The sequence below is a fragment of the Vidua macroura genome, chromosome 7 (assembly GCF_024509145.1).
Source record: "Vidua macroura isolate BioBank_ID:100142 chromosome 7, ASM2450914v1, whole genome shotgun sequence".
Lineage (NCBI taxonomy): Eukaryota > Metazoa > Chordata > Aves > Passeriformes > Viduidae > Vidua > Vidua macroura.
Window position 1 is genome coordinate 14,195,410 of NC_071577.1, and position 24,031 is coordinate 14,219,440.

The following is a 24,031-nucleotide window of genomic DNA, read 5'->3' on the forward strand; positions in this document are numbered from 1 at the left end:
AGGTGCCACAGGGGCACACCGGCGGCTCCCGAGCTCCCGCGTGTTTGTGCGTCAGGAGATTCGAACCCGCGGCCACCGGCGGGCTCGCGGGCGCGGCCCCGGCCCCGCCACGTGGCTCGCGGGCGGAAGGTGGCCCCGCCGCTTCCGCTCTTCGCTCGCTTCCGCTGCCGCCGCCGCTTCCCCTTCCGGTTCCGCGGCGCGCGCGTGCTTGAGCGGGGTCCGTCCCGGCGGCGCACGTGGCGCCCCCCGCCCGCCGCAGCGATGCTGGTGCTGTTCGAGACCGCCGCCGGCTACGCCATCTTCAAGGTGAGCCGCGGCGCTGGGGATCGGGGGCCCGCTGCCTCTCGCCCGGCGGGTCGCGGCCGCCGACCTGCGGCGGAGCAGAAGGGAGGGCGAAGGGGAGCGCGTCGGGCCTGCGGTAGGAATTACGAGGAAACACGGGCGGGGGTGAGAGTGAGGAAGGGAGTGAGGGCTCCCGCATCCCGTGCGGCCCCTCGCGGGGCGAGCAGGGCCGGGGGTGGGAGCAGAGGGGCCGCATTGTGAGCGAGGCCCCGGGGAAGGGGCTGCCGGAGGAGGCTGAAGGTGTTCGGCGGGCAGAAGGGGAGCTACTCGGTGCCTGCTAAGCGCCGCCTCTGGCCCTCGCTTCCTCTCCTCTGCGGGCCGGGATTTGGTAGGAAGTTGTGTTCTCGCCCACTTTTTCTTCCCGGCTGTGCTCTCGTGGCCGCTGTTCCAGCAGAACCCCGCGGGTGCGTGAGGGGGCGCGTGGGAGGCGGGCAGCGCCTTCCCGGCTGCTGCCCTGGGCGTGCCTAAAAGCGGGATTCGCGGGGAAGGTGAGGGTCCCTGCAGGATTCTCGTGTCCCGGCCTCGCTCTCCCAGAGGGACAAGCAGACACCTTCCCAGGGCTTTGCCAGCCTCCCGACCGGGTGGCTCAGAGCTGCAGCTTCCTGGGGCTTTGGGCAAGCCTAAACTAGAGTTGCTACAGTGTCGTGCTCCTTTCTGGCTTTTCTCTTGTTCGAGTGTTGATTCATGTGCAGTTTTACCAGCTTGGTCGTAGTTTGATCATAACATCCTTATTTTTTTCCCTTCCAACTTAGTCTTAGGGTTTAGCTTGTGTGAACATGAGTGCAGGTGCGAAGAGAGGAAGGCTCTGGTTTCTTTGCCTTTGCCTGCAGCAGAATTGCACCCTTGCTGCTCTGTGGAGCATTATATTTCCTTCCTCTGCCCTGAAACATTTTCTCCTCATTGGGGTGAAGCCGTACAGTTCAGGCAATATTTTAATACAAATTTTAATATCTTAATTTCTGAAGTTAGACCAGGTATAAAGCAAAGGTAGGAGGAAGGACATACAGAGAGAACTGCAGGGAGGTATCTGCAGAGGTGCTGCAGTGTTTGCTGCAGGTGTCAGCATAGGCGTGTCATTTTTATACGCTAACAGTCTTGATTTTAGCGGTTTCTATGTCTTTAATTTTCTCTATGTACCCATGTCTGTTTATAGAGGCTGAAAATTCTGTAGGTCTTGGTGTAGGAAAAATGAACTGCGGGAAAGAACCGTCTGGCTGAGAAAAGGAAGAGTTGCCCCAAGGTTTTGCTGTGCCTCACAGTCATGTGGGATGTTAATTGCTAGGTTTATTTGCTCAGCTACTAATTGAGTTTAAAAAAAACACAACCCTCTTCAACCAGGGTTTAAAAATCTGCCAGGGAGCAAAATTCATAATACTATGAATGATTTCTGCACGGAGTTAAATTGCAATTGCTTTGCATTTACATTGTGGGGACAAAACCACAAGATTGAGTGAGATGTAAAGAACACAGTGTTGTAAAGATCTCGACTATTCCCCTGAGCAATTTTTTGGGTATTTCCTGTGCACTCTGCATTTTGTGAAATGTTTATAGGCTCCAAGAGTGTAAGTCTTAATCTGTGCTGCTTAAAAGCTGAGGGGGTTCCCTGTGTACAGAGATGGGATTAAGCCATTGCTGCCTCTTGGGTAATTCTTGGCTTGGTTGACGACCAAGCTGCGGTGACAACTGTTCTTTACAGGGATGTTTTCTTTTTTGTTTGGGTTAGGTGTGATTAATGAAAATAACTTGGGGGATCAGTGCTTTCTGTTAGGTTTCCCAGATGTTTTATTTTTCCAAAGCAGTGGTTAATTTGGGTTTGGGTCACCATGATTATGAGTAAGTCCTGTAGAGGACATGGAGCAAGCCCAGTTTTGATAAAGAAGAGAGTTTTGCTTTAATGTGCCAGGTCCAGGAGGATGCAGCCATTATTGAAGACTTCTGTAATTCAGGCGAAAGTAAAAATGTTTCAGTATTGTCTATTAGTAGGGTAAAGCTGCTGAGAGAGAATGGTGAAACAGAGATCACCGAGATTCTTTGTTGACTCAATCTGTGTTAACTACTGCAAAGTGGTTGGATACACTGTAAATGTTTCAGGTCTCCTGGGTTGAAGAAGTAAATGTAGTTGTGTGTTGTGGTTTTTTTTTTCCTGCAGGTTCTGAATGAGAAAAAGCTTCAAGAAGTTGACAGTCTGTGGAAAGAATTTGAAACTCCTGAAAAAGCAAACAAAATGTAAGCAGCTTTATGTGGGGATAGCAGTGTGGCTTGTGGATGGACATGGCTGCCTGTACTTACACAGAGCTGAGGTTCAGAATGAAGTACTGTCTTTTGAGTTTCAGTATTGTAAAAGCTGTGAGCAATGATAATGTGAAGTTAGATACTCTGAGATGCTTACAATGGAATATCAAAGTGAAAGAAATACCTTACAGTGTAATTAAGTAGCAGAAGTCATTATTGTGTGTCACCAAAGCAAAAAAGTTTAATAGTATTTTAAGGTGATGTGGGTGCTTTGACAAGAACATCCAAGCTTGTAATGCTGGAAGTGTCAGTGAAATGACAGGGGTTTGTGCTCACAGGAAATTCTTTTGGGAAATATAAAGCTTAATCCAGGTGGAACTACGTAAATCACTGAATTGAGAGCTAGTGTTTTTGCCCATGCCATCAGTGAGAGCACCACTGCAGAGTTGCACAGGGATTGCAGCGTCCACTAATCAAGCTGGCCTTTCTAGCAAATTGCCCTAAAGCTGGGGACAATGGTGGATTCCTTCCAAGTCTGTCTAGTGTTTTTATTGGAGGATTTCTAACCAGCTTTGATTATAATGGATGCATCTGAGTAAGCTATGCATTTCATATTTATCCTGCTCTGTAACACTACTTAGAGCAGAGGCCAGAATATCCCACATCTGCCTGTTTGTAGTGGGTTAATCTTGTCCTGGAAACATTGTCTTGGCCACTTGCTATACAGGATGTGGCTCTTAATGGGATCTCTACTCTGATAAAAATAATTCCTCTTTTGCCTTTTTGAAAAGGCATCACTGTAAGCCTGAAGCTTTTGTTGGGATCTGCAAATGCTTAACTCAAGTATTCAGCTGTATCTGTGACCTTGCTTCCTTTGCTGATGCTTGACTCACTACCAGCAGTTGTTAATCAGAGCTGGATTAGTTAAATGCCTGTCCCTGACAAGGAATTTACTGGATTGAGATAGCTTTTAAACTGTAACTATATCCCAACACCACAGACTGTGTGAGGGCTAGAGGGAAGCTGTATCTAAGGATCTGACACAGTGTGGTTAAACATTCTTCATAGGATTCTTGGCTCTGGTCAGCACTTAGGGCGTTAAAGAAATTTTTGTTGTTTGTCTTAAGCTCAGCTCAGAACTTGTATTCTAATTACAGGGGAGGACTTGAGGATTCATGGGCAATGAATCCGTTCAAATTTAAAGTCTTTGAAGATGCATTTGGTTGAAAAGCATGTTAAAGATGAGCTATGCAGGCTCTGCATTCCACAGAGGCAGAATATTTCCTTTTGAAGATGAGTGGGAAGATGCTATCATCACTCAATCAGGGTGCAGTGTTGAAATTTAAATGGATGATGTCTGTCTTTAAATATGAACTACAAAGCAAAACTGGGGGTTAAGTTTTCTGGTGATGTCGGTCCAAGGAATACCAAGTCAAAATTCCTTTTTTTTTTCCTTTATATAATTGTTGTGAGACCCAGCTGAAATGTCACACCAGACTCAATTGGCCAGTTTAGTGCTCTGAGTCCTTTTTGAAGGTCTGCATATTGATCTTTGCTCTCTTGAAGCCATAGGGAAAAGAGAGGAGCTGTAGTAGCAGAGGCAGAAAAAAAATTAAATGGTTCTAGCATGTGGTTTATGTACACTTGTTTGCACACTTCTATTTTATTTCTGTAGAGTAAAGCTGAAACACTTTGAAAAATTTCAGGACACAACAGAAGCACTTGCTGGTAAGTGAGTTAACACTATTATTACAAAAAAATCAAATCTCTGTCATGCACTAGTTCACTCATTACTTGCCTGTGTCCATGCTCTCTTTCTTTTCTTAGCTTTTAAATTACAAGTTTTTAAAAGTGAGCTGGTTTTGATGGTTATGAGGTCACCTATCCAGTCTATAGTGCAGTAAAGATGTAATAAAGTGTAGTTTTTTCTTTCAGTGCATAGTTTTAAGCAGTTTACAAATGAGCACCATATATGTGACTGATACATGTATCCTGTCTGTTGTCAATGATGGATTCTTGTTGAAGCTGAATATCACTGATTTGAGTCAACAATTCGTCACTACCACTGAGACAACAGATAGGTATTAGAGAACACTCATTATTACAACCACCTGGGTTTTATGGATGCTTGTTGTGCCTGTGGTTTTCAGCCTAAGAAAGGTCTGTGTTCTCCTCAAATTCAGGAGTTTAAGCAAAATGGAAAGCCTTATATTCAATAATTTTTACGAATTCTGCACTTAAATGCTTGCTATGTGGCCTGGTTTGAACAGAAATGGTAGGAATTCTAGGCAATAATTCAGAAATAGTGTGAGAATTACTGCTGTTGTATGATTTAAGTAGGTGAATGTTCCACGTCACATTTATAATTAAAGATCAGTTCTTCATAGTCTGATGTAGTAGGGATAGATTATAAAGGAATCAAAGAAACAAGAAGGGAGACACAACCATCAAACATGAGATGCAAGTAAAAGAGCTGTTGTACATTCCTCTCCATGGCACAATTTTTGGATTATGTTGCTTTTGCATAGGTTTGGATTCAGTTCATGTATAGTTAGACTGGTTAAAAAAACCTCAAAAGCATCCAACACCTACTACTTTGCTTCAAGTTGACTTGTCTGTGAAATTGAGAGGTTCAGATTACTTATGGCTCCTTTATTTTGAAGGCAGGACTATGTATGTGACTGTTTCAAGGGGTTAGATGCTATTGGACAGCTTGCAGGGTAGAAAATTATCTGCATTGCAGAAGGATTGAGAGGAAACTCAGCACAGCACTTTGATTTTACTCTTACATGTCATTAGATTCTGGAAACCAAAAATCACTGGCTGCTGCTCTGTTACTGTGATGGAGATGTATCAGTCCCAGAAGTTCAGTGGAGCACAGAGCTGACCCTCAGAGTTGTATAAGTGCCTGCTTAAAATATATTGTGTGGGATTGTAAAGCTTTTGCAGATCTATTAATATTTGAGAATGAAGAACATCCTTTAAATATTCTCCTGTCTGCATGCTGTATTAAAAGGATCTGTCTGACTGTCCAGTTTGGCATTATTCCTGGGGCTTTAGATAGTACATTATCATCACCAGAGAATGCAAATAAGCCATTACTCAGTTTAGGATATCATGGTTGCTGCCTAAGGGACTTGGCAAATGGTTGGTTAATTAAATTATACACAAAATATTCCCATATAACTTTGCTGTTGGAAATGTTAAACATGTATCTAAAGCGTATGGCATACTGTTTGTGGAGATCCTTAAACAAAATTGGCAAAAATAGAACTGAAAACATATGGAGAAAGGAGAGGCAACTAGGAGAAAGGTTTTTGATTTAGGCCTTCAGAGGAAGATGTGTATAATTTTCTTCTATTTTGATTTGCAGCTATTGCATGGTGAAGTAATATTGCAGCTCAAACTAGAGCTACTGTGGACAGTTAAAATAAATACATGAAATTAGGAGTAATATTTTTACAGGTTTTAGGAGAAAGAAACAGCATCTTTGGTCTTTTTGTTTTATACAGCATCCACAGCTCTTGTAGAAGGCAAGCTCAGCAAGAACTTGAAAAAGATTCTCAAGAAGATTGTGGCAAAAGATGCCCACGAGCAGTTGGCTGTGGCAGATGCCAAACTTGGAGGTGTCATAAAGGTGATAACTGATTTTGCTGTTTTTCCTTTGTCTCATGCTACTGAAATGCTATAGTCAGAATCCAGAGATTTTGCAGTTACTAGCAATGGATTATGCTGCCAGTGCTGTGTTTGCAGCATAGAGGATAGTTAATCCTAGTCTGTGTACAGGGAACATGATGCCTTGAGAACACAGGTGACTGATATGGTAAGAATGCACTGAGGTCTTCAGGTTTGCTTGATTTCTCTCTTAAATATTGGTTAGAAACACAACAAGTAGAAAAATTAATTTTCTAATTATCCAATCCAGAAAAAGAGTGGAGGGAGGAACCAACCAAAAAAACCCAAGCCAGGCGGACACATATTCCTCACTAACAGATGCAGCAATAGTAGGGTGGTGATTTATTGTCTTTTTGGGAGTGGGCATTGTTGTACCTTCCTTAGTGTGCAGGTAGCTGTGCACACCCCTTGGTCCTTGCCTGCCCAGAGAAAGAAGGAGGTTCTGTGAAGGTGGACTGCTTTTTCCAGTGTTTCCTAGGTGTCAAATATCAGTTTCCCATCTCATGTCCAATTGCTCCCTGTTCCACTGAACTTTGTTCTGACAACCTTATCATGCTGTCTTAGGAGACTGTAGGCTGCAAAATGAGGGCATAATGTTGAAGGGAATAAGAGAAAAGATGTTGAACTAGTTATTCAGTCTTTTTCTCTGAAAAAGACACAAATCCTCTGCCTCTGAATTTTCTTTCTGTGGCCAAACTGTTTCTAAGTAAACTTCAAAATCCTGAATCTTCAGTTGAATGTTCTACATAGCAGATAGAGTATTAATTATAAATCTGCTCTTCAAAGTGGAATATTAACTCTGTGGGGAACTGGGGGTGTCACTACCCTGAACATCAAAAATGGATGAAACTTGTGTGATCACAGGATTGCAGTGGGAAAACCAGTTAAAATTATGTAAGGCTGCTGGAAGAAGGACTTCAGCGGAATGTTGTGCTATGCCTGACTTTGGACCATTGATTTCCACACTGCAGGAGAAGCTGAATTTGAGTTGTATACACAGCCCAATGGTTACAGAGCTGATGAGAGGAATTCGCTCCCAGATTGAAGGGCTCATAACAGGCCTCCCTTCTCGAGAGATGGCAGCTATGTGCCTGGGTCTGGCACACAGGTGAGTTCCTACAACAGCTCTGTTTCATCCTGTCTGCCCCACTCCTGTGTCCCTGGCTGTGCTGTGCTGCTTGAAGTGTTTCTGAGTATGTGGCATAGTCTTATACTCTGTAAGTCAAGATACTTCTGTAAATAAAATCTTGTTTACAAAGGAAGGCCTTTCAGTTTGCACCCACCCTTTAGGGAAAGGCTTCATCTTCACCCAAAGTGAAAGCTGGTAGCTTTCCTTTTCATGTTACATACTTCAGGAATTCATGTGGAGTGTGTCTGGAACAGTCAAGGGAGTCATTTAAAGCTCCACTGCCACGAAGAGACAAGGTGGAGACCACAATTTGATGATTTGGGCTAGAATAAATGCCCATATAGTAGATAATGCAAATATTAAAGGTAGGGTTGTTCTTCCCACCTTGTTCATGCTGCTTTTTAGATTTAGTGGAGTGGTAGTTAAATACAAAGTTGTTGGATCACCATGGGATCAAGCATCCATTAGCAAATAACTTTTTAATCCATATTCTGACATGAGCTTGTCTTGTCACAAGCCATTGGCAAGTTAGAGAACTGCTTTGCTGTAGCCAATTTCTAAAAAGTCTGTTTGCTTGGAAAATGGGCATTAATATTGAAAAAGGACTTTTAAGATGCAAATCCTCATTGATACCAATTGTCTTTCACTGTAGCATACAGAGAAAATGTTAACATAACATTAAAGCCAGATGGTAATGGGCTTTCTCAGACAGTGAGAATCTGTTCCAGGAAGTTTCTTTTGTTGCTTCATATTAGTGTTGTTGGTATTTGCTGCTAGGGAGGTGCAGTTTTGTGGATTGCTTCCAGCTGCTGCCCAACTGGAAGTGCTGTTGACAAATACATTTTGTGGAGAACCATGCAGAAAAACCAAGAGCCAATTAATTTCCTGCCACAGCACTCATGTTCAGTCTGCAGCAGGTGGTACAAATAACCTTAACTTTCTCTTTCACCCTGGTCACAGGGTATGGGGAAGGCTGTTGTGAAGCTTGTGTCACTGTGGCTTCTGGCCACAGCTGAGAGCAGTCAGTGGCACAGAACTGAGCTTGGTTTCAATGAACCTGTGGAGAACTGTATTCATGTTAAAAAGGAACAGGTGGGGCATATTCTGCAACAGGATGTCAGGATGCTGATGAAACTGTATTTGTGTCTCCTCAGCCTTTCCCGATACAAGCTGAAATTCAGCCCAGACAAAGTAGATACCATGATTATCCAGGCAATTTGTAAGTATATTTAGAGCTTAAATTATTAATGGGTTTGGCTTAAGAGAGCTGACTTCTTTACATTGACTAAAGAAAAGTATTGCTGCCATTTTCCTCCTAGGACGTCTTAGTAAATTGGGCACTGATGTTCATCTGGGCATAAAGTGTGTTTTCTCAATAGGATTTTCCACAAGCAGGAACATTTTTAGGGCGATACAATAAACTGGCATGCACTTTTTCTTAACATAGAAATCAGCTGAGCTACAGGCAGTGTTAGTTCAGTCCTCTAAGGGCTTTCCTTCCCAACATGCCTCCCTTCTGAGTGGTGCTGGGAGAATGGGCCCCACAGGATAGCATTTTCTGACCCATCATTTAGGTGGTGTCTTGCATAGATGGCAATGTAGAAATAGACTCCTACATTAGGTGTGTAAATCACACTGTAGTATGTAATGCTGCATTTTGTCTCCCTGCTTTCTGAATGGAAAAGAGACTGAAATTCTTAAAGCAGCTGGGAAAGCCCATTCCTCTTTTTTCCTTGAAGACACACACATCATAATCTGCACTCTTGCTGTGAAGCAGTGGTGAAGCATCCTGTTTGGAATATTAATTCCCAGACTGTTGCCAATGATGAAACCTAGTTAAACTGAAATTAATGATGTAATTCAGTTCCTTCGTCACTACCACTGAGGCAACAGATGGGAATGTTGGTATTGCATTAACAGGAACTATTTTAGCCACAGGGCTCTCTAGCAGTATATGCTGTAGGTGCTCTACTCTAATAAACTATAAATCTGGTTATTTGTCATATGTAGTAAATAGTGAGCCCGTTGGCTTAGTATTTGGTATATTTATATTATAACAGCAACTAAAAGGCTTGCTCTTTTAAATCAAGTAATGGAATACAAGATCAGTTAGTTACCAGTAAAACATTTTTTCCTCAAAGTTAATTGGATGCCTAGATTTTACATCAACCTTGTGTGTAGTACTTTGGCTGACTAAAAGGAAGAACTGGCTGCTGCGCTCCTTCTAGGGGAGTGTGCTTTGCAGCTGTTAGGGAGCTGGTCCAAGATGGTCCCAGTGATAAAACTTTGAGGCCACACTCATGGGAATTTCTATAGTATTGTGCCTGGTATTACGCAGTTCTCTGAAAAGTAAAGACTTCTAGTGTACTGCAGTTTGGTTTATTCCAATATTTTTAGAGTGAAATACTTCAGGTAATCCCCCTTTACACAATTTAAATTGGTTGGTTTGAGAGTACCACATTTTTAGGTTGCCCTTGTAGAAAAAGAACTTCATCCTTCTTTCTTTAGCTCTTCTTGATGACTTGGACAAAGAACTGAATAACTACATCATGCGCTGTCGGGAATGGTACGGTTGGCACTTCCCTGAACTGGGCAAAATCATCACGGATAACCTGACATACTGTAAATGTGTGCGGAAAGTCGGTGAGTAGGGAGGACAGCCGGGCCTGGGGCATGGCAGTGGGCACGTGTCACACTACAACACGAAATAACTCAAGCACACACACTAAGATCAAAAGAGTAAAAGGAAGCAAGTTTTATTTCTGACCTCACAATATATAGTATTCCAAAAGTGATGGTGGATTGGAGGATGAAATTGTCACCTCTCCAACCACACTGATCAAACCAACAGTCCATCAATTCTCTCCTTCCACAAAGAAGAATGCAAAACAATCATTATTTACATGACAGTGCATGAGAAACTCCAGTAGAAATATGTAAACATCAGAAGGCATAGAAAACTTTTAAAAGAACAGGGCAACAGGCACGGCATGAGTGGCACTGGTGTGAGACCCACTCACTGCTCATCCAGCTGCTCATCACCCTGAGCAGCGCTGCCTGCAGCAGCAGGGTAGATGGGGCCAGCAGAAAAGGTGGGTGTGTTTGCATCTGGATGTTAGTGCAATTTGCCATTTGGAAACTTAAGTGAAAGTTAATGCCACATCACCAACCAGTCCTTCGTGGACCACCAGCACATCTTAGAATCATAATTAGTCAGCAGACCAGTTTGGAAACCAGTTCCTAAAAAACTGATGTAGAGAGAAGTGTTGCCTGTCTCTGGGTGTTCTTGAAGACAACGGCTACTAGAACTACTCGTAAGAACAGAAAGAATGACTGCTGTATTTTGGACACTTGCCTCACCTCTTGGGCTCATGTGCTTTGTATTGATTTATTTTTTGCTTGGTTGGTTTTTTGTAATAATGAAGTTTGCAGTCCAGAGAGAGACTTGTGGTTTTAAGGGAGCTTTTTTCCCCCCCAGCTGTAGGAACAATTAAATAGATTTGGTTAGTGGTAAGTGACTGCTTCCTGGAATTCTATTCTTGTAATAGTGTCACTGAAAATTTTGCAGCAACCAGCTACTGAAAAGGTGAAGAATGCAGTATGGGCTGTTTTTTTTTTTTTTTTTCTAGTTTCAAATTTATTATTTCCAACCATTTCTAGTTGGTATAAACACAAAGTCAGAACACTGACATATATTTTAGGAATTCAGAATAGTGTGATGGCAGACTTGAGTCACTGTTTTTATTTTGGCCTTTTATCTTCATCTGTTTCTGTGCTTTTTTTACTAGTTCATCTCGCCCCCAGCACAAACATGCTTTCATCTGTCCCCCACAGGAGACAGAAGCAATTTTGCTTCCTCTGATGTTTCTGACATCCTACCAGAGGAGATTGAGGAGGATGTGAAGGCTGCTGCTGAGATTTCTATGGGGACAGAAGTATCAGAAGAAGATATAAACAACATAATCCATCTCTGTGATCAGGTATGTACACAGGAATGGATAGGACTAGGACTCTATTTCAGCTGTTTCAGAGCCACTTATGCCAAGGAAAGCTTTTCCCAGGACAGTGCTAACACTTGTGATGGCAGTGATGATTCCTATATTGTTGCTTCCCTGATGTTCAGACGTGAGGTTGCACAGTCACTACCTCATCTGAGCCATCTCAGGCTGCTGATGTCTGCACAAGGCCTTCTGAAAGTGGCAGTCTTACTTTTGGGAGGAATTTTGCTATCATTGTACTTTCAAGTATTTGAGATAATAGCATTGTATAGCCTCTTTAATTTGTCACTGTGGAAGCTAGGTGATAAACCCTGGGTTAAAAATGGACCACTGAAGCCCCAAAAGAATTAGGAATTCTACCCTGCTCTTGTCTGGGCAGTGTGTGAGCAAACAACCCTCTGACTTCAGTTATGCCAGTTGGATCCCTTTGTGACTTTACCAGGGAGCGGCAGGGTTAGGAGTTCTTGTTCTTGGTCTACACCTGGCTGCTTGTTTATGTGCATTCTAATTGTGTATATTTGTATGAAACAAGTAAAGAGCATGTATCCCATTTCAAGAGAGTGGTGGCAAAGATTTTTGTAAAAACTGAATATTCCGGGTTTTGTCCTAAAGAAAATGTCCTTACTAAGTATTTCTGTTCTGCTTCTCTGTCTTTGGCATGTTGTCAGCTCCTTTATCAAGAGTTTTGCTGAGAAAATAAGTTGCATAAGGGAATAAGCAGAACAGATCCAATATGCTTTGTGGATGTAGCTGTGCTCTGGGAATATGCCGTATATAAAGTTTCCCATTACTTTGGCTCTTGGCTGTTTGCATGTTGCAATTTTTTAGTCTCCTACATTGGAATTCTCAGCACTTCCTTGTGTCAGTATATTTATCTCTTACTATTTTTTGGTCGGCTGATACTGACTCCTGTAACCAAACTCTGTCTGTGCCAGGTGATTGAAATCTCTGAGTATCGGACACAGCTCTATGACTACCTGAAGAACAGAATGATGGCCATTGCTCCCAATCTCACTGTCATGGTGGGAGAACTAGTGGGAGCAAGGCTCATTGCTCATGCAGGTGAGTTACAGTGATCAACATAAATAAGTCTTAGGTGACCTCATCAGAGGTTTTCTCCAAGGAGCTGGTCAGCTAACAGCCTTATGTAAGGCCTGGTGAACATATCATGGTAAATGGGGCAAAGGCAGCCCTTGAGGAATCTTGAGAATACCAGCATGAGCTTGGTAGTAGTCTGTGATGACGAAGTTCTCAGTTGGCCTGAATTCTTTTTGGAATATGAGGGCAACTTAAGTCACTACCTCTTCTGAGACACTTACTGAGCCTCCTGCTGATAGTTCAGTCACTTCTGAGGTAAAAAACCAACACTGGGCATTTGTAGTCAGGCTGGCTCAAGATAGAAGCCTTATTTCAGTTATCTGTGCTGCAGTTCTGTGATGAAATGTTCTTGCTATCAGACTGTCAGGAGTAGGCATTATTCCAGTGGAATATGTTTTATTGAGTTAGCCTTCTTTCCTGATGCTCAAATCAAACCAAGACAGTTGAGGCGTAAAGAAATGGTTTACCTATCCTTCAAGAAACAAATAGGAAACAGCTCTCATGAAAACAGATGGATCTGAGCTTCTTACACTATTCAAAAGCAGGAAACTAGCTTAGCTGCTCCTCTGACAAATTACTCTTGCTGTATCACCTCTTTCTAGGTTCCCTTCTGAATCTGGCAAAACATCCAGCTTCTACAGTTCAGTTACTGGGTGCTGAGAAGGCTCTCTTCAGAGCACTGAAGACTAAAAGGGACACACCTAAGTTTGGCCTTATCTATCATGCCTCCCTGGTGGGACAAAGCAATACCAAAAATAAAGGGAAGGTAAGTTGCATAGTTCTTTACTGGCATGGCTTTTTCCAGGGCATCAATATCTTCATGATGGCTTGAACTTCACAGTGAGGCTTGTCCATGGCTTGGTTTACTGTATCGATTTTGATGACAGGGAAAGTACCACTGTCCTACAAATCTTTGAATATTGTTCACTCCTGTTCAAAAAAAGGGAATAGGATTGTCTGTTTGACATACCTGAGCAATAACACGTGTGTTCTAGATGAGTTAGGATGTAACACTGACTTTCTCAAGGAGTATGTTAATACTTTCTTCTATGTAGCAGTAAACTAAGGTGTTAAAGGCTTTAGTCTTGCTTGAAAATTTGACTATTTTTGTACTGAAGTTATTTACAGCTTGGTCTTAATGCTTAGTCTTTCATAATGCAGGTGGACGAATATATGTTTGAATTGTGGAGAAAGCTGGAAATTACACCTCAGACTAACCTGGTCTAAAGGTTGGGGTAGAGTAGGATATGTATAACTGACTTGCTGTCTCAGACGTTTCCCTCTATTTATCAAGGAAGCAAGGTGTTACATTAACAGGATTTCAGTGTTGAAAGAATGAAACACTAATTATTTTTTGGACTAAACTCTGCTAGTAAATTGTTACTTTGTTATTTTGTATGTGGGTATGGTTTCCAGATCAGAGGGAATCATTGCCTTATGTTAAGTCTTAGCATTTAATATTATTTTTGGCTTTTCCAGATTTCTCGAATGCTGGCAGCAAAGACTGCCTTGACTATTCGTTATGATGCCCTTGGAGAGAACACCAGTGCTGAAATGGGAGCTGAGAACAGACTAAAAGTAGAGACAAGACTGAGGCTTTTAGAAGAGAGAGGGGTAAGTCTTGCAGAGAGCTGAATGAAGCTGTCGTTCTTGTTCAGGGTATGATTTTCTGACACTGCTTTTTGACTCTTCTCACTCAGTAGCATGTCACTCTTACCCTGTAGTTTCTCCCAGCTTTGGCTGGAGTGGCTGGGTGTGTAAGTTGGCTGCAGGCATTTGTGTGATAGGTGTTCTTGTTTACAGGGTTGTCTTTATTTGCTTTATACTGAAAAATTTTGATAGTGAACAAGATTAATAAGATCATACCTTTACATTCCTTGCATCTCTGAATTGCAAGGATAGGCTTATTATTTCATAGTTTCTTTCTCTTTACCTTAGAAGGAGTATTTGTGCCAATATTTTTTCTAGCTTGGTTCCTAGAATCTGGGCAGAATCTGGTGGTGCTTAGTCTTAGGGAGCTTTCTCTGTAGCTAAAGCAAGATGTTATTCTGCAAATTGCTGCACTGCCCTCCTACCACCTGATACATATCCTGCCTCTTCACACTTGCTGTTCCATGTTGCCATCAGCACAGGGTTCTGGGAGAACATAGGGACCCTTTCCTCTTTTAGGTGGCTGCTGCATGTGATCTTGTGAATGACATCTAGGTTCAGCCTTCCAAGCTAGATCTGATAATAATGCTCTAGTACTGGCATCACTAGAACAGAAAAGAAAAATCCAGAAAAACCTGCCCACTCTCCATGGAAGGTGAAACTTCCCATTGGAATAAAGGCAAGGAGACCTGTTAACACCAAAAGACAAACCAGTCACCTGACAAATACACATTTAATTTCGTTTGGGGCCTGTGTTGTGGCTTTAAGGGTGGCTTTATGCCAGCTGTAGGGTGATACCTGCCCTAACATGCAGTTATTCTTGCCGAAGAAAAGAGGTGCACAAATTTGAGCTGCTTTTGGGAGTTTGGAGGTATGATGTTATGTCATGTTACTGTCAGATATCTGATGCAGTAGTAGATGTCCCAGATATCTGATGCAGTAGTAGATGTCCCTTACTTGAATTTGGCTCTTGAAGAGCAGCATTTGGAAGACCATTCTCACCTCAGCCTTCCTTACCTCAGTTACACTCCCTGTGACTACTCTATGCTCAGGTGTAAAGCTAATGCAGGTACACAAGAGCTTGACCCATAATATATGTCCGTCTTTCCATTTTTAATTCAAGAGCTGAATAACTTGTGTTGTGCATTCTTTTCCTTATGAGTAATTTGTTTTTCATATCTAAATTTCTCTTGTAGATAAGAAGAATAAGTGGCACTGGAAAAGCCTTGGCCAAGACAGACAAGTATCAAAACAAGAGGTGAATAGTTTTTCCTTTCAGCTTGGCTGAGTAAAAATAACTCTTCATGTTTTTATTTCTGAGAAGCTTTTTGGTTGTGGGCTGAGTTGACCTAAGATCCAGAAAACATTTTCTATGCTATTTAAACACTGATAATAAGTTCTGTTGCTAATAAGAATTTCCTTTTTCCCAGATTTTCTAATGTAAATTACTGACATCATCAGATAGCAAGTACTTTAGGTGCTACCAGCAGCACCCCAAAAAGCAGAGTGTCAATATACAGCAGCTTTATTTATTACCATTCCAAATGAAATAAATTGGAGCAAATCAGAGTTTGAATTAATTTATTTCACAGGGAAGCTGTCCTAGAGACCTACTTAGTCATCTTATTCTTAAAAAAAGGAAAAAAAAAACAGGCACTACTTGTTCTGAGCAAAGCTTCATCTCCTTGTTTAAGTCATGTATGTCATAAGTAACACTCTTAAGCAATAGATAAGGTCTTTATGTACTCTGGACACTGTTAGAGCAGTTTCTGGTGCTCAAAATGACACTGTAAATTGCAACTGGGGCAGCCAAATATCTGAGGATTTGAACAAGGTATTATTAGTCTGTGCTGTGACATCTGGGTTTATTGCTTAATTTGGTTGCAGGCTTCTTGCTTTGCTTGGCCTGCTTATTTTGCTGAGCCTTTGGTGTAGAGAGGGCAAGAGCTCAGCAAAACCAGTGCTCATTCTGTAAGGAAAAATTAGCACTGTTGCACCCATCTGCAGCTCCCAAACATCTTTCTGGAGTCTAGCTGTAACTTCTATTTCCATATGTCAGGCATTTCCAAGTGTAGTGACGGCTGTGATTTCTGGAGCAGCTTTTGCAGACAGTGTCAGTCAGTAAATGAAGTATCAGGGCGTGTCAGGAGGCAGGAGCTGAGGGAGGAGGTTGTTAAAGAGACAACATAGATGCTGGGGTTTGACCTCTGGAAATGAGGAATCATGAACTCCTGCCAGGACATGTTTCTGCTGTTAGACATGCTTTGCAAACATGTCTAGGCTTAGGGAGGATCTGAAGATAATTCCTGGCTGTTTGGCATAGTCTAGCTACCTAAAAGGGAAACTAACTCAGTACTTGTCAAATTGTCCTTGTAGTACAAAAATGGCAGTACTGCTGCATGGGCATGTTGGAAGGGCTAAAATAGTGTTTTAAGGAGATGGGCAAGAGTCTTAGTTTTGTATGGAACTATAGATTTTGTATGAATTAGCTAAATTAAAGTAATGTTTCAGAAGTTAAATGCAATTTAGTTTTTAGAGATGAGATTCAAGTGAAACGTTTCTGTATGCTTTCCAAAAAAGATGCAAGAGATGCTATATTTGTCTTATTTATGGTTTTGGGGTTTTGGTTTTGTTTTTAGTTAGCAGTATTATGACAGTGACAAGGAAGCCAGTGAGCACTCACTGGGGTTTAACTAAAGCAGAGTCTGCCTTTTGCAAAAGGCTACACAATCAATTTCTTTAAACCAACATGCAGTGTTAATACCCATAAAAATAATTTCCCATGTTTGGAGGATGAGCTGCTGGTACTGTCTGCTGGCATTACCACATGCTTCCCAGCCCAGTCACTCAGCTTCAGTTGCTTTTATAACCTGTGCAAGGTATCTACTTCAGATTCCTATTTTAGAAAAGTTCAGATGTCCATTATGTAGCTGGGGACTAAATATTTAGACTTAGTGTTTTAAAACTTCTTCTTTCTTCAGTAGGAATTCTGTCCTGAATAAGAAAAAAACTGCTTCATTGTTATTTGATGATTCAGTTCCCCCTTACAAGTTCCAATTAAAGAGCATTGGATTTCAGGATGGCTGGTTCTTTACAGCCTGTAGAGGAGTTTGGGACTGAACAAATGAGCATGCAGTAACTGAGAAGAGGCAGTTTCAGACACAGATTAGATATTTGAATGTCCCATAAATTCAGTGATACAGGTGCTACAGCAATGAGCTGTAACATTACCCTGCCTTGTGAGTTTGCCCTAGCAGTGTAAAGGTGGAGAGGCAGTGTAGAAAAAGCAGTAATAAAGCTACTTCTAATGCTTTGTGTGTGTGTGCATATGTATTATTACCCCAGGGTACAATTATGGGGTAATATATTAAATACAATACAATAATACACCAAATGGGGAGCTGTGTGCTTGTGACCATATGGCTATGCTAGATAGGCTTTCAGCATCAGAGAAATCAATGTTATGGGTAATTCAAGTACTCTGTAGAGCCTTGAACAGGTATAAACCAGAATCAAATTTGTAGTTAACTGGTATTTTCTTTTCAGATCAGACAGTTGTACTTTGTGGGGTATCTCTTCCCTAGTCATGATTACTGATAAAGGCACTCTGTATTGGAGGGAGGGCCTCACTACCTGTGAGATGCTTTGTTAGCTGAGCAAGATTGATTTTCAAATATTCTTGGTAAGGTTGTGTTGGAAAGTTTATGTTCAACTGCAGGATCTTCCCTGAAGGTTTGCTCTTCTTAATACATAAACTGACTTTTTTTCTTCATTACAGTGAAGTAAAAGTGTTTGACCCCTCTGGTGACTCAACACTTCCTGTTGTTTCCAAGAAGCGCAAAATTCAGGAGGTGGATGAACAAGACACAGAGGTTGCAGTGAAAGCAAAGAAGTTCAAAGCAGAGATGAAAGGTTGGTTGCTGTACCTGTGTTGCTGCCGTGTCACTGTTTGCATCATGCAGTTGGGCATAGCATTTACAGCCAGCCACAGTACCTGGGTATTCTCCTTGAGAATGGCAGTGTATTTTAAAAAGTGACTGACACCAGACTGCAGTCCATTTACAAGCAGTTGTAAATGTATAAGAACATTTAAAAACAAAACTCATATTCTTGCAGAATTTCTTGCTCAACAGGTTTGTATTTAGTATCTTGAAGACAGAAAAGCTGCTCTCTGTAAAACCAGAACTTGCCCTATTTTCTTTCAAGAATACTATTTTATTTTGTGTAGAAGTGTTTTCTGGCATTTTTCAACATAAAAGGTCAGAATTGGACATGAAATGACACTTGGAAATTTCCATCTGAATTTACGTAATACATGAACAATTGTTACTCTCTGGGGAGCTAAAACTGAACTGTGTCCACAGTTGTTCTTTCCTTCTCTGATAAGTTACTGTGTGAAGAAAGATTTTGAACTGCAAATAATCTAGTTTAACATTATGGTTCATTTTAAGAAACATTCTGTTCTCACCAGTGTGTAACTTGGGAGGGGAAAAATGGGGAAAAAGAAGAGGACTTAAAGTCACTTCTGTGAGATCCAGAGCCAGATCTGGGCACAAACTATTCACATGTTTTGCCAGCTACCTGTGCCTGCAGTAGGTGAGGGCTGTCAGAGCCTTCCCTTTCTGCCTTCTCTGCTGCTCTGTACTAGGGGATCAGAATGCAGATATGCTGGTTCAATACCTCTTCATGCTCAGGTGATGGAGGTGTGATCATTCCAGACACCACTTAGTCCATGGTGTCTCTGTACATGGAGGGAGCAACTTGCAGGAATCTAAACATGGCTGAGAAGTAAAGTTACACCGGAGTGAAGGAGAATCCTTTGTGCTGTAAAGCTGAGATCTGTGCTCCAGCTTGTTCTCTTAGATTTAGCATAATGAGAAAAGGACATCAGTACTTTGGAGGCTTGAACTTTGCCCATTTGCTTTTGGAGAATATGGGTGTTCTCACAGCTACTGCTTTTGAACCAACTTCCCTTACTATAGCCAGAATTGTTCCTTTGGGCTTCCCTTGCATTATCAAAGCAAGTGTTGACATCTCACAGGCAGGAGCTCGTTGCAGGTGAAATATTACATTGCCTTCCAGCCTGCTCTTTTGTAGTTTGAGGAGGATATTTCATTTCACAGTTATATTATTCAGTGGTTAGTGCTTTTATACACAAACCTGCTTGTGTTTGCTTCATTTACTTTATATTCAGATTTGGGGATTGGTTGGAGCTTAGCAGGTATCCTTGAACTGGAGGTAGTGTCCAGAATATTTGTGGACAACTGAAATCTGTACTATTTGGCTGCTTGTTTTTCAAATTTTCCCCAAACCTGAAGACAGGCTTCAGATGTGTTGCTTTTCTTCCTTAAAAGATGAGTAATTCTTCAAATGTATGGTTAATAGCTTCTACTTTTTCTCAGTTCTTTGTATCAACTGGGTCATTTTATTTGACTACCTGGGCATTAGTGCTAACTATGCCAGTTGCTTCAGACTGTAGAATGTTTCTGGAGAGTTTATTTATCTTATGTCATTTTTATGCAGAATTAATCCCTTCAGCCCGTCCTCTTGTACCCTTGAAAATAGTATTGCCTCATGTTTGCAAATTGCATTTGAGCACCCAGCATGGGTACACGGATTTCCCTGACAGCTGTAGAGAGACCATAGCATTGCTGTTTTCCAGCATGATTTCTCTGATAGCACAGTGTGCTAGTAGGGGCTTGGTGGTCCTAGAAGGCTGAGGAGTTCAGCAAGTCACATAATACACAGAAGGCTGCAGAGGAGGTCCCAGTATTAAGATTTATGTTGCATGTCCACTTTAATATGCATGTTTTTAATGTCTGCTATTCTTGGCTCTGTTGTTTTTTGCTGCAGTGCTCTATTCAGCTTTTGCCTGGTCAGAGATAACACATCCAGACAGTGTGTTGTGAAAGAAGTCTCTGCCCGCTCCTTTCCCATGCTGTTTGCGCAGCTGCATAAAAAATGGGGGATGGTGGAAAAGTAGTCCCAGAAAAAAAGGCTTTCTTCAGCCAGAAATTTTTATTTGGTTTGTATTACAAGAGGAAGGTAAAGGACAGGAAGGAGCTGGGAAACTGCCACTGAAAAGTCTTGGTCAAACCATTGCTTTTAATATCTGTTGTAAAGGGGGACAAAGTATTTTGCATTATGCCAGTCTGAAGTGTAAATGTTACTGCAAGATGAGATGTGTGGTGTTTTACCTCTCCCTGTTTGGGGTGCATGAATGGCAGTACTTTGAGTGGGAGCTGGCAGGGGATTGGGGGTTGAGGTGTGACTTCAAAACACATTCACCTTTTATACCTGTCAGGAAACCAAGTGCAAGGATTAGTGCCTGAAACAAGTTATAATCCACTTCAGGAGCTGTCTGTTAAAACCTGTTTTCATGTTGGTGAAGGGAAATAGGGCGGGTGTTTTTGTGACTGTGGTCTCTGAAGTTGGATGTGGCCAAACAGAATGCATGCCACCAGCAGGGCTAGCCAGTGTCCCCAGGGAAGCCTTCAGCTTGCATTTAGCATCAGGATATAGTAGCAGTTAGTGACTTGGGAAGGTATCTCTTGAAAAGAGAAATATCTTAAATTAATGGTGTTAATGGAGTGAACCCTGCAAGATACAACAGCAACAGCTTGACGGGGTGTTCTTTACTGATCAGCAGTGTGACTTCATTCTGTAGATGTGGAATATTGTCTGGAGGAGGGAGGATACATCACGACATCAGGCTTATGTGTAAAAGCTTAGACAAAAATGGTGGAAAATGGTGAGTGGAACTACTGCTAGTGATGTGCAGCACTCCCAGGGCCATCAGTCAAACTGCTCTTCAGAGTGCTGCTTTCAGAGCTATTGTTTTCCTTGTCAGCCGCTGTGTATCACAAAGAAACCCCCATTGGCCTTGATTGACTTGGAAGTATTGCACCTAGAGGGAAAGACCAGCACCCCTGGAGCCTTTATCCTTATTCTGGCTAGGTACAAATATGTGAAGTCTTGTGATGAGCTTTGCTAGAAGGCAGCAGCTGAAATCTTCAGGGAGGGCTCTGCTGCTTGCTGTGAGAAGTGACAGTGCCTGTGAGCACCCAGTGCATCATCTGCACTGTAAATTGTGAGAGGTTCCACTGCCTAGTGTGTCAGACTTGATGACATCTAGGGTAATAACAAGAAATTATTTTTTCAAGGTTACCACCCAACATTTTTCTTGGAAATGCATATTTTACCAATCCAGCTGAGTAAAAACATGTAGCATAGCAAAATACTATGTGCATGCTCCTGTTATACAGTGTGGCTTTAATATAGTTTATGCTTATTTTTCAGCTACTTTTAATTTCCCCATATCATACATAGGGAGGTGAGGACACTTATTTTTGTAGCTGCTTTGAATGCCTTATGCTTGCACACTGTTCTCTGTTAATTTTGTGGCAGATTTACCAGGGATTTTTGTCTAGAATCTTTTGCTGTTTTGCTTCTGGTATGTTTTTTAATGTCAGAAAACTGCATGTGTTGGCTGTATTCTTCTGTAGACATGTCTAGAAATTTTTTGCCCCGAAGCCAACTTTTTTTAATCTGAAGCTAATGTTAGAGGCAGAGTTTGAAGTGTTATTTTTGACTCATATAATCCTTCTTCTGGCTTGAGGAACTAAACTTGTGACAAAGTACAGTCAAGATCTTAGGAGGTTATGTGGTTTGGGTCTTTTTTTTTTGTAATTGAACTTGTTCTTTTTGTAAGTGGTGAGTGAGTGTTCTTGAAAATGAAATTGGTTCTTTCATGGGGGACATATGGTGAGAAAATGACGCCTTAAGTCATATCTCCAGTAGCAACTATACATACCACAAACACCACTGATTTCAGCATCAATTTTGTAGCTACTGAAGGACAGTGGTTGCTACATTATGAACTTAGTCATGAGTACTGTGTGAAATGTGGTATCCAGCACTGACTCAGCTGTGCAAATAAATTTAACTTGGGTATGCTCCAGTAACAGCCTGGCTGCTGCATAGGCTGTCAGCTTGTTAATGATTTCTGCTTGGTTTCTTTACCTCGAGATTCCCAAGACTGTGGGATGTATTCTAGGAAGTGAGTGGTAAATCACAGTTCCATTACCACTGTGATTAGATAGGGCAGCTGTTGATGAATTGTTCTGAGAAGTAACTGTAGGGTCATAAGTAAATCTTTCCCTGGGTTGACATTCCTCTCAGCTTATATAAATAGTATTATAAATAATTCCTGTCATCTAGGATAGGAAAGTGTTTCTGCATTAAATGCTTGAAGTTGCATTGAGATATTTGTGTTTGCCAATCTAAACAGTAAAGAAAACTGGTCTGCTTCTTAACAAATTTCCAACATCAAGATGGAGAAATCAGTTGTGAACAAGCTACTGCTGGCTAAATGTATTTCTAAGAAGGGATTTAGAGTCCTTTTGCTGCTCCTGTGTTGCTGGTAAAAATACTTGCCAAACCGTGGACAGTTACTTTTCCAATGGAGTACTTGAAGGTAATTTGGCAAACAAATGAAAACGTGCAAGCTTGTTTTAAACTCTGGGAGCAGCATGTAGGAATAGCATGATGTGAATTCACCAGGAGATGTGAATAGTGCTGTCTGAACACTGTCACTAATGTCTGAAGTAGTTGTATATTTTGGTTATAGCAGGGAGTAGTTCTGCAGGTAAGTTAACACAGAAGGTGAATAGGAGTCATTGCATCCTCTGACGTCTTGTAGCTTTTCCTTTTGCACTCTTAATAACTGGCAACCTGCCTTTCATTTTTGTCCTTTCTGTGGTGCAGAAGGGACAGCTGTAGAAGATGGTGAACCTGTCAAAAAGAAGAAAAAGAAAAAGGATAAGGAAAAGCAAGCTGAAGAAGAGATGGTACTGAGTGAGGAATTCCCCACCAGCCCCATAATTGAGGTGAGGCAGAATTGCACAGCTACCTGATCCTTTTTGGGAATGTTCTCTCCAAAACGTAGAGTGAGGGGTGGGGAGAAATTCATATATGTATAATCCATGGCGTGCAAATAGTTTTGCTCTAGTAACTTTATTTTGTGATATCCGTCACTACAATGTCCAAGAAGATTTGCATTACAAAATAAGATCTGGAAAGTTTGTGACTGCAATGCCTCCATTCCCCTCCTGTCCTCTGCCCACCCCCAGCTCTAGCCTTCCCTCTCTTTGCATCTTTTCTAGTGGTAAGAATGTCCCTTGGTGCCAATCCACAGGCATCTCCACTTTGGGACTTGTAAGAAGCAGAGGCTGTACCTGCTGATTTGTTACCTTCTAGCAACAGTAGAGCAGATGGGACCAAACCCAGCTTTTTGCTCAGTTCTGAAGTCCTGTTCTTAACACAGGGTTTAATTTTGTGCCCTTTGTGTATGTCAGCTGCAGGGCTGAGGACAGGGCTGAGCTGTGACAGTGTGGCACAGCCTCCCTGCCCCTGTGAGCAGCCAGTACATTCAGCAGCTGAGGAAGGACATGGCTTGGGCTGTGCTCTGCTGAGCATGGCGGCTGGGGTAATGCTTCGGCTGTGTGAGCCCTGTTGCCTAGCTACATATGTTGCTTTGCTCTTCCACTGTGCTTTGTTCATGGCAACATTTGTTTGTTTGCAGAATACAGAGAAAAAGAAGAAGAAAAAAAAGAAAATGAAAGATGAGGGTGAAGACTGATGTGGAACAGGAGAAAACACTGGCCCTTGGACAGCTGCTTTGGAGTAGCATTTTTCAACATAATTTGTTTAGCCTCTTGCTGAAAACTAACTTCCCTGTGTTGCAAGAGGGCAAGGAGATGGGTTTGATAGCTGTCTTCTCCCTGGAACAGGATACCCTGGTGTCTCTGATAATTAGGAGTACTGGTTTCTTTTGTTTAAAAGCTCACAATAGATCCTCTTTTCACAACCAGTCTCCCTTGATAAGGAATAAAAACATTTTTATGGA

At 41.9% G+C, this 24,031-nt stretch overlaps 1 protein-coding gene and 4 non-coding genes across 6 annotated transcripts; all 5 read left to right on the forward strand.

Annotated features, from left to right (window-relative positions):
- The first annotated feature begins 183 nt into the window (after positions 1 to 183).
- Positions 184 to 24,031, forward strand: NOP58 (NOP58 ribonucleoprotein). Of its 2 annotated transcripts, XM_053981910.1 has the most exons (15): positions 184 to 306; positions 2,492 to 2,568; positions 4,250 to 4,302; positions 6,087 to 6,211; positions 7,221 to 7,357; positions 8,533 to 8,597; positions 9,887 to 10,021; positions 11,213 to 11,358; positions 12,312 to 12,438; positions 13,077 to 13,240; positions 13,954 to 14,088; positions 15,321 to 15,382; positions 17,903 to 18,036; positions 22,891 to 23,012; positions 23,708 to 24,031. In XM_053981910.1, exons 1-15 carry the CDS (start codon positions 262 to 264, stop codon positions 23,762 to 23,764), a joined length of 1,584 nt encoding a protein of 527 aa, XP_053837885.1. In that variant the 5' UTR covers positions 184 to 261; the 3' UTR covers positions 23,765 to 24,031. The 2 variants fall into 2 exon arrangements, with proteins under 2 accessions (XP_053837885.1, XP_053837886.1); XM_053981911.1 differs by lacking the exon at positions 4,250 to 4,302 and having other exon boundaries at positions 219 to 306.
- On the forward strand, positions 4,567 to 4,655 carry LOC128810390 (small nucleolar RNA SNORD70). Its single transcript, XR_008438034.1, has one exon. It is a non-coding gene; the product is annotated as a small nucleolar RNA SNORD70 (small nucleolar RNA).
- Positions 9,188 to 9,275, forward strand: LOC128810391 (small nucleolar RNA SNORD70). The gene has a single exon (XR_008438035.1). It is a non-coding gene; the product is annotated as a small nucleolar RNA SNORD70 (small nucleolar RNA).
- LOC128810388 (small nucleolar RNA SNORD11B) lies at positions 11,457 to 11,540 on the forward strand. The gene has a single exon (XR_008438032.1). It is a non-coding gene; the product is annotated as a small nucleolar RNA SNORD11B (small nucleolar RNA).
- LOC128810387 (small nucleolar RNA SNORD11) lies at positions 12,606 to 12,691 on the forward strand. Its single transcript, XR_008438031.1, has one exon. It is a non-coding gene; the product is annotated as a small nucleolar RNA SNORD11 (small nucleolar RNA).

Coding starts and splice junctions, on each gene's coding strand:
- NOP58 (XM_053981910.1), top strand. CDS start 262: ATGCTGGTGCTGTTCGAGACCGCCGCCGGCTACGCCATCTTCAAG. Junction 307..2,491: donor CCGGCTACGCCATCTTCAAG/GTGAGCCGCGGC, acceptor TTTTTCCTGCAG/GTTCTGAATGAGAAAAAGCT. Junction 18,037..22,890: donor GTTCAAAGCAGAGATGAAAG/GTTGGTTGCTGT, acceptor TCTGTGGTGCAG/AAGGGACAGCTGTAGAAGAT.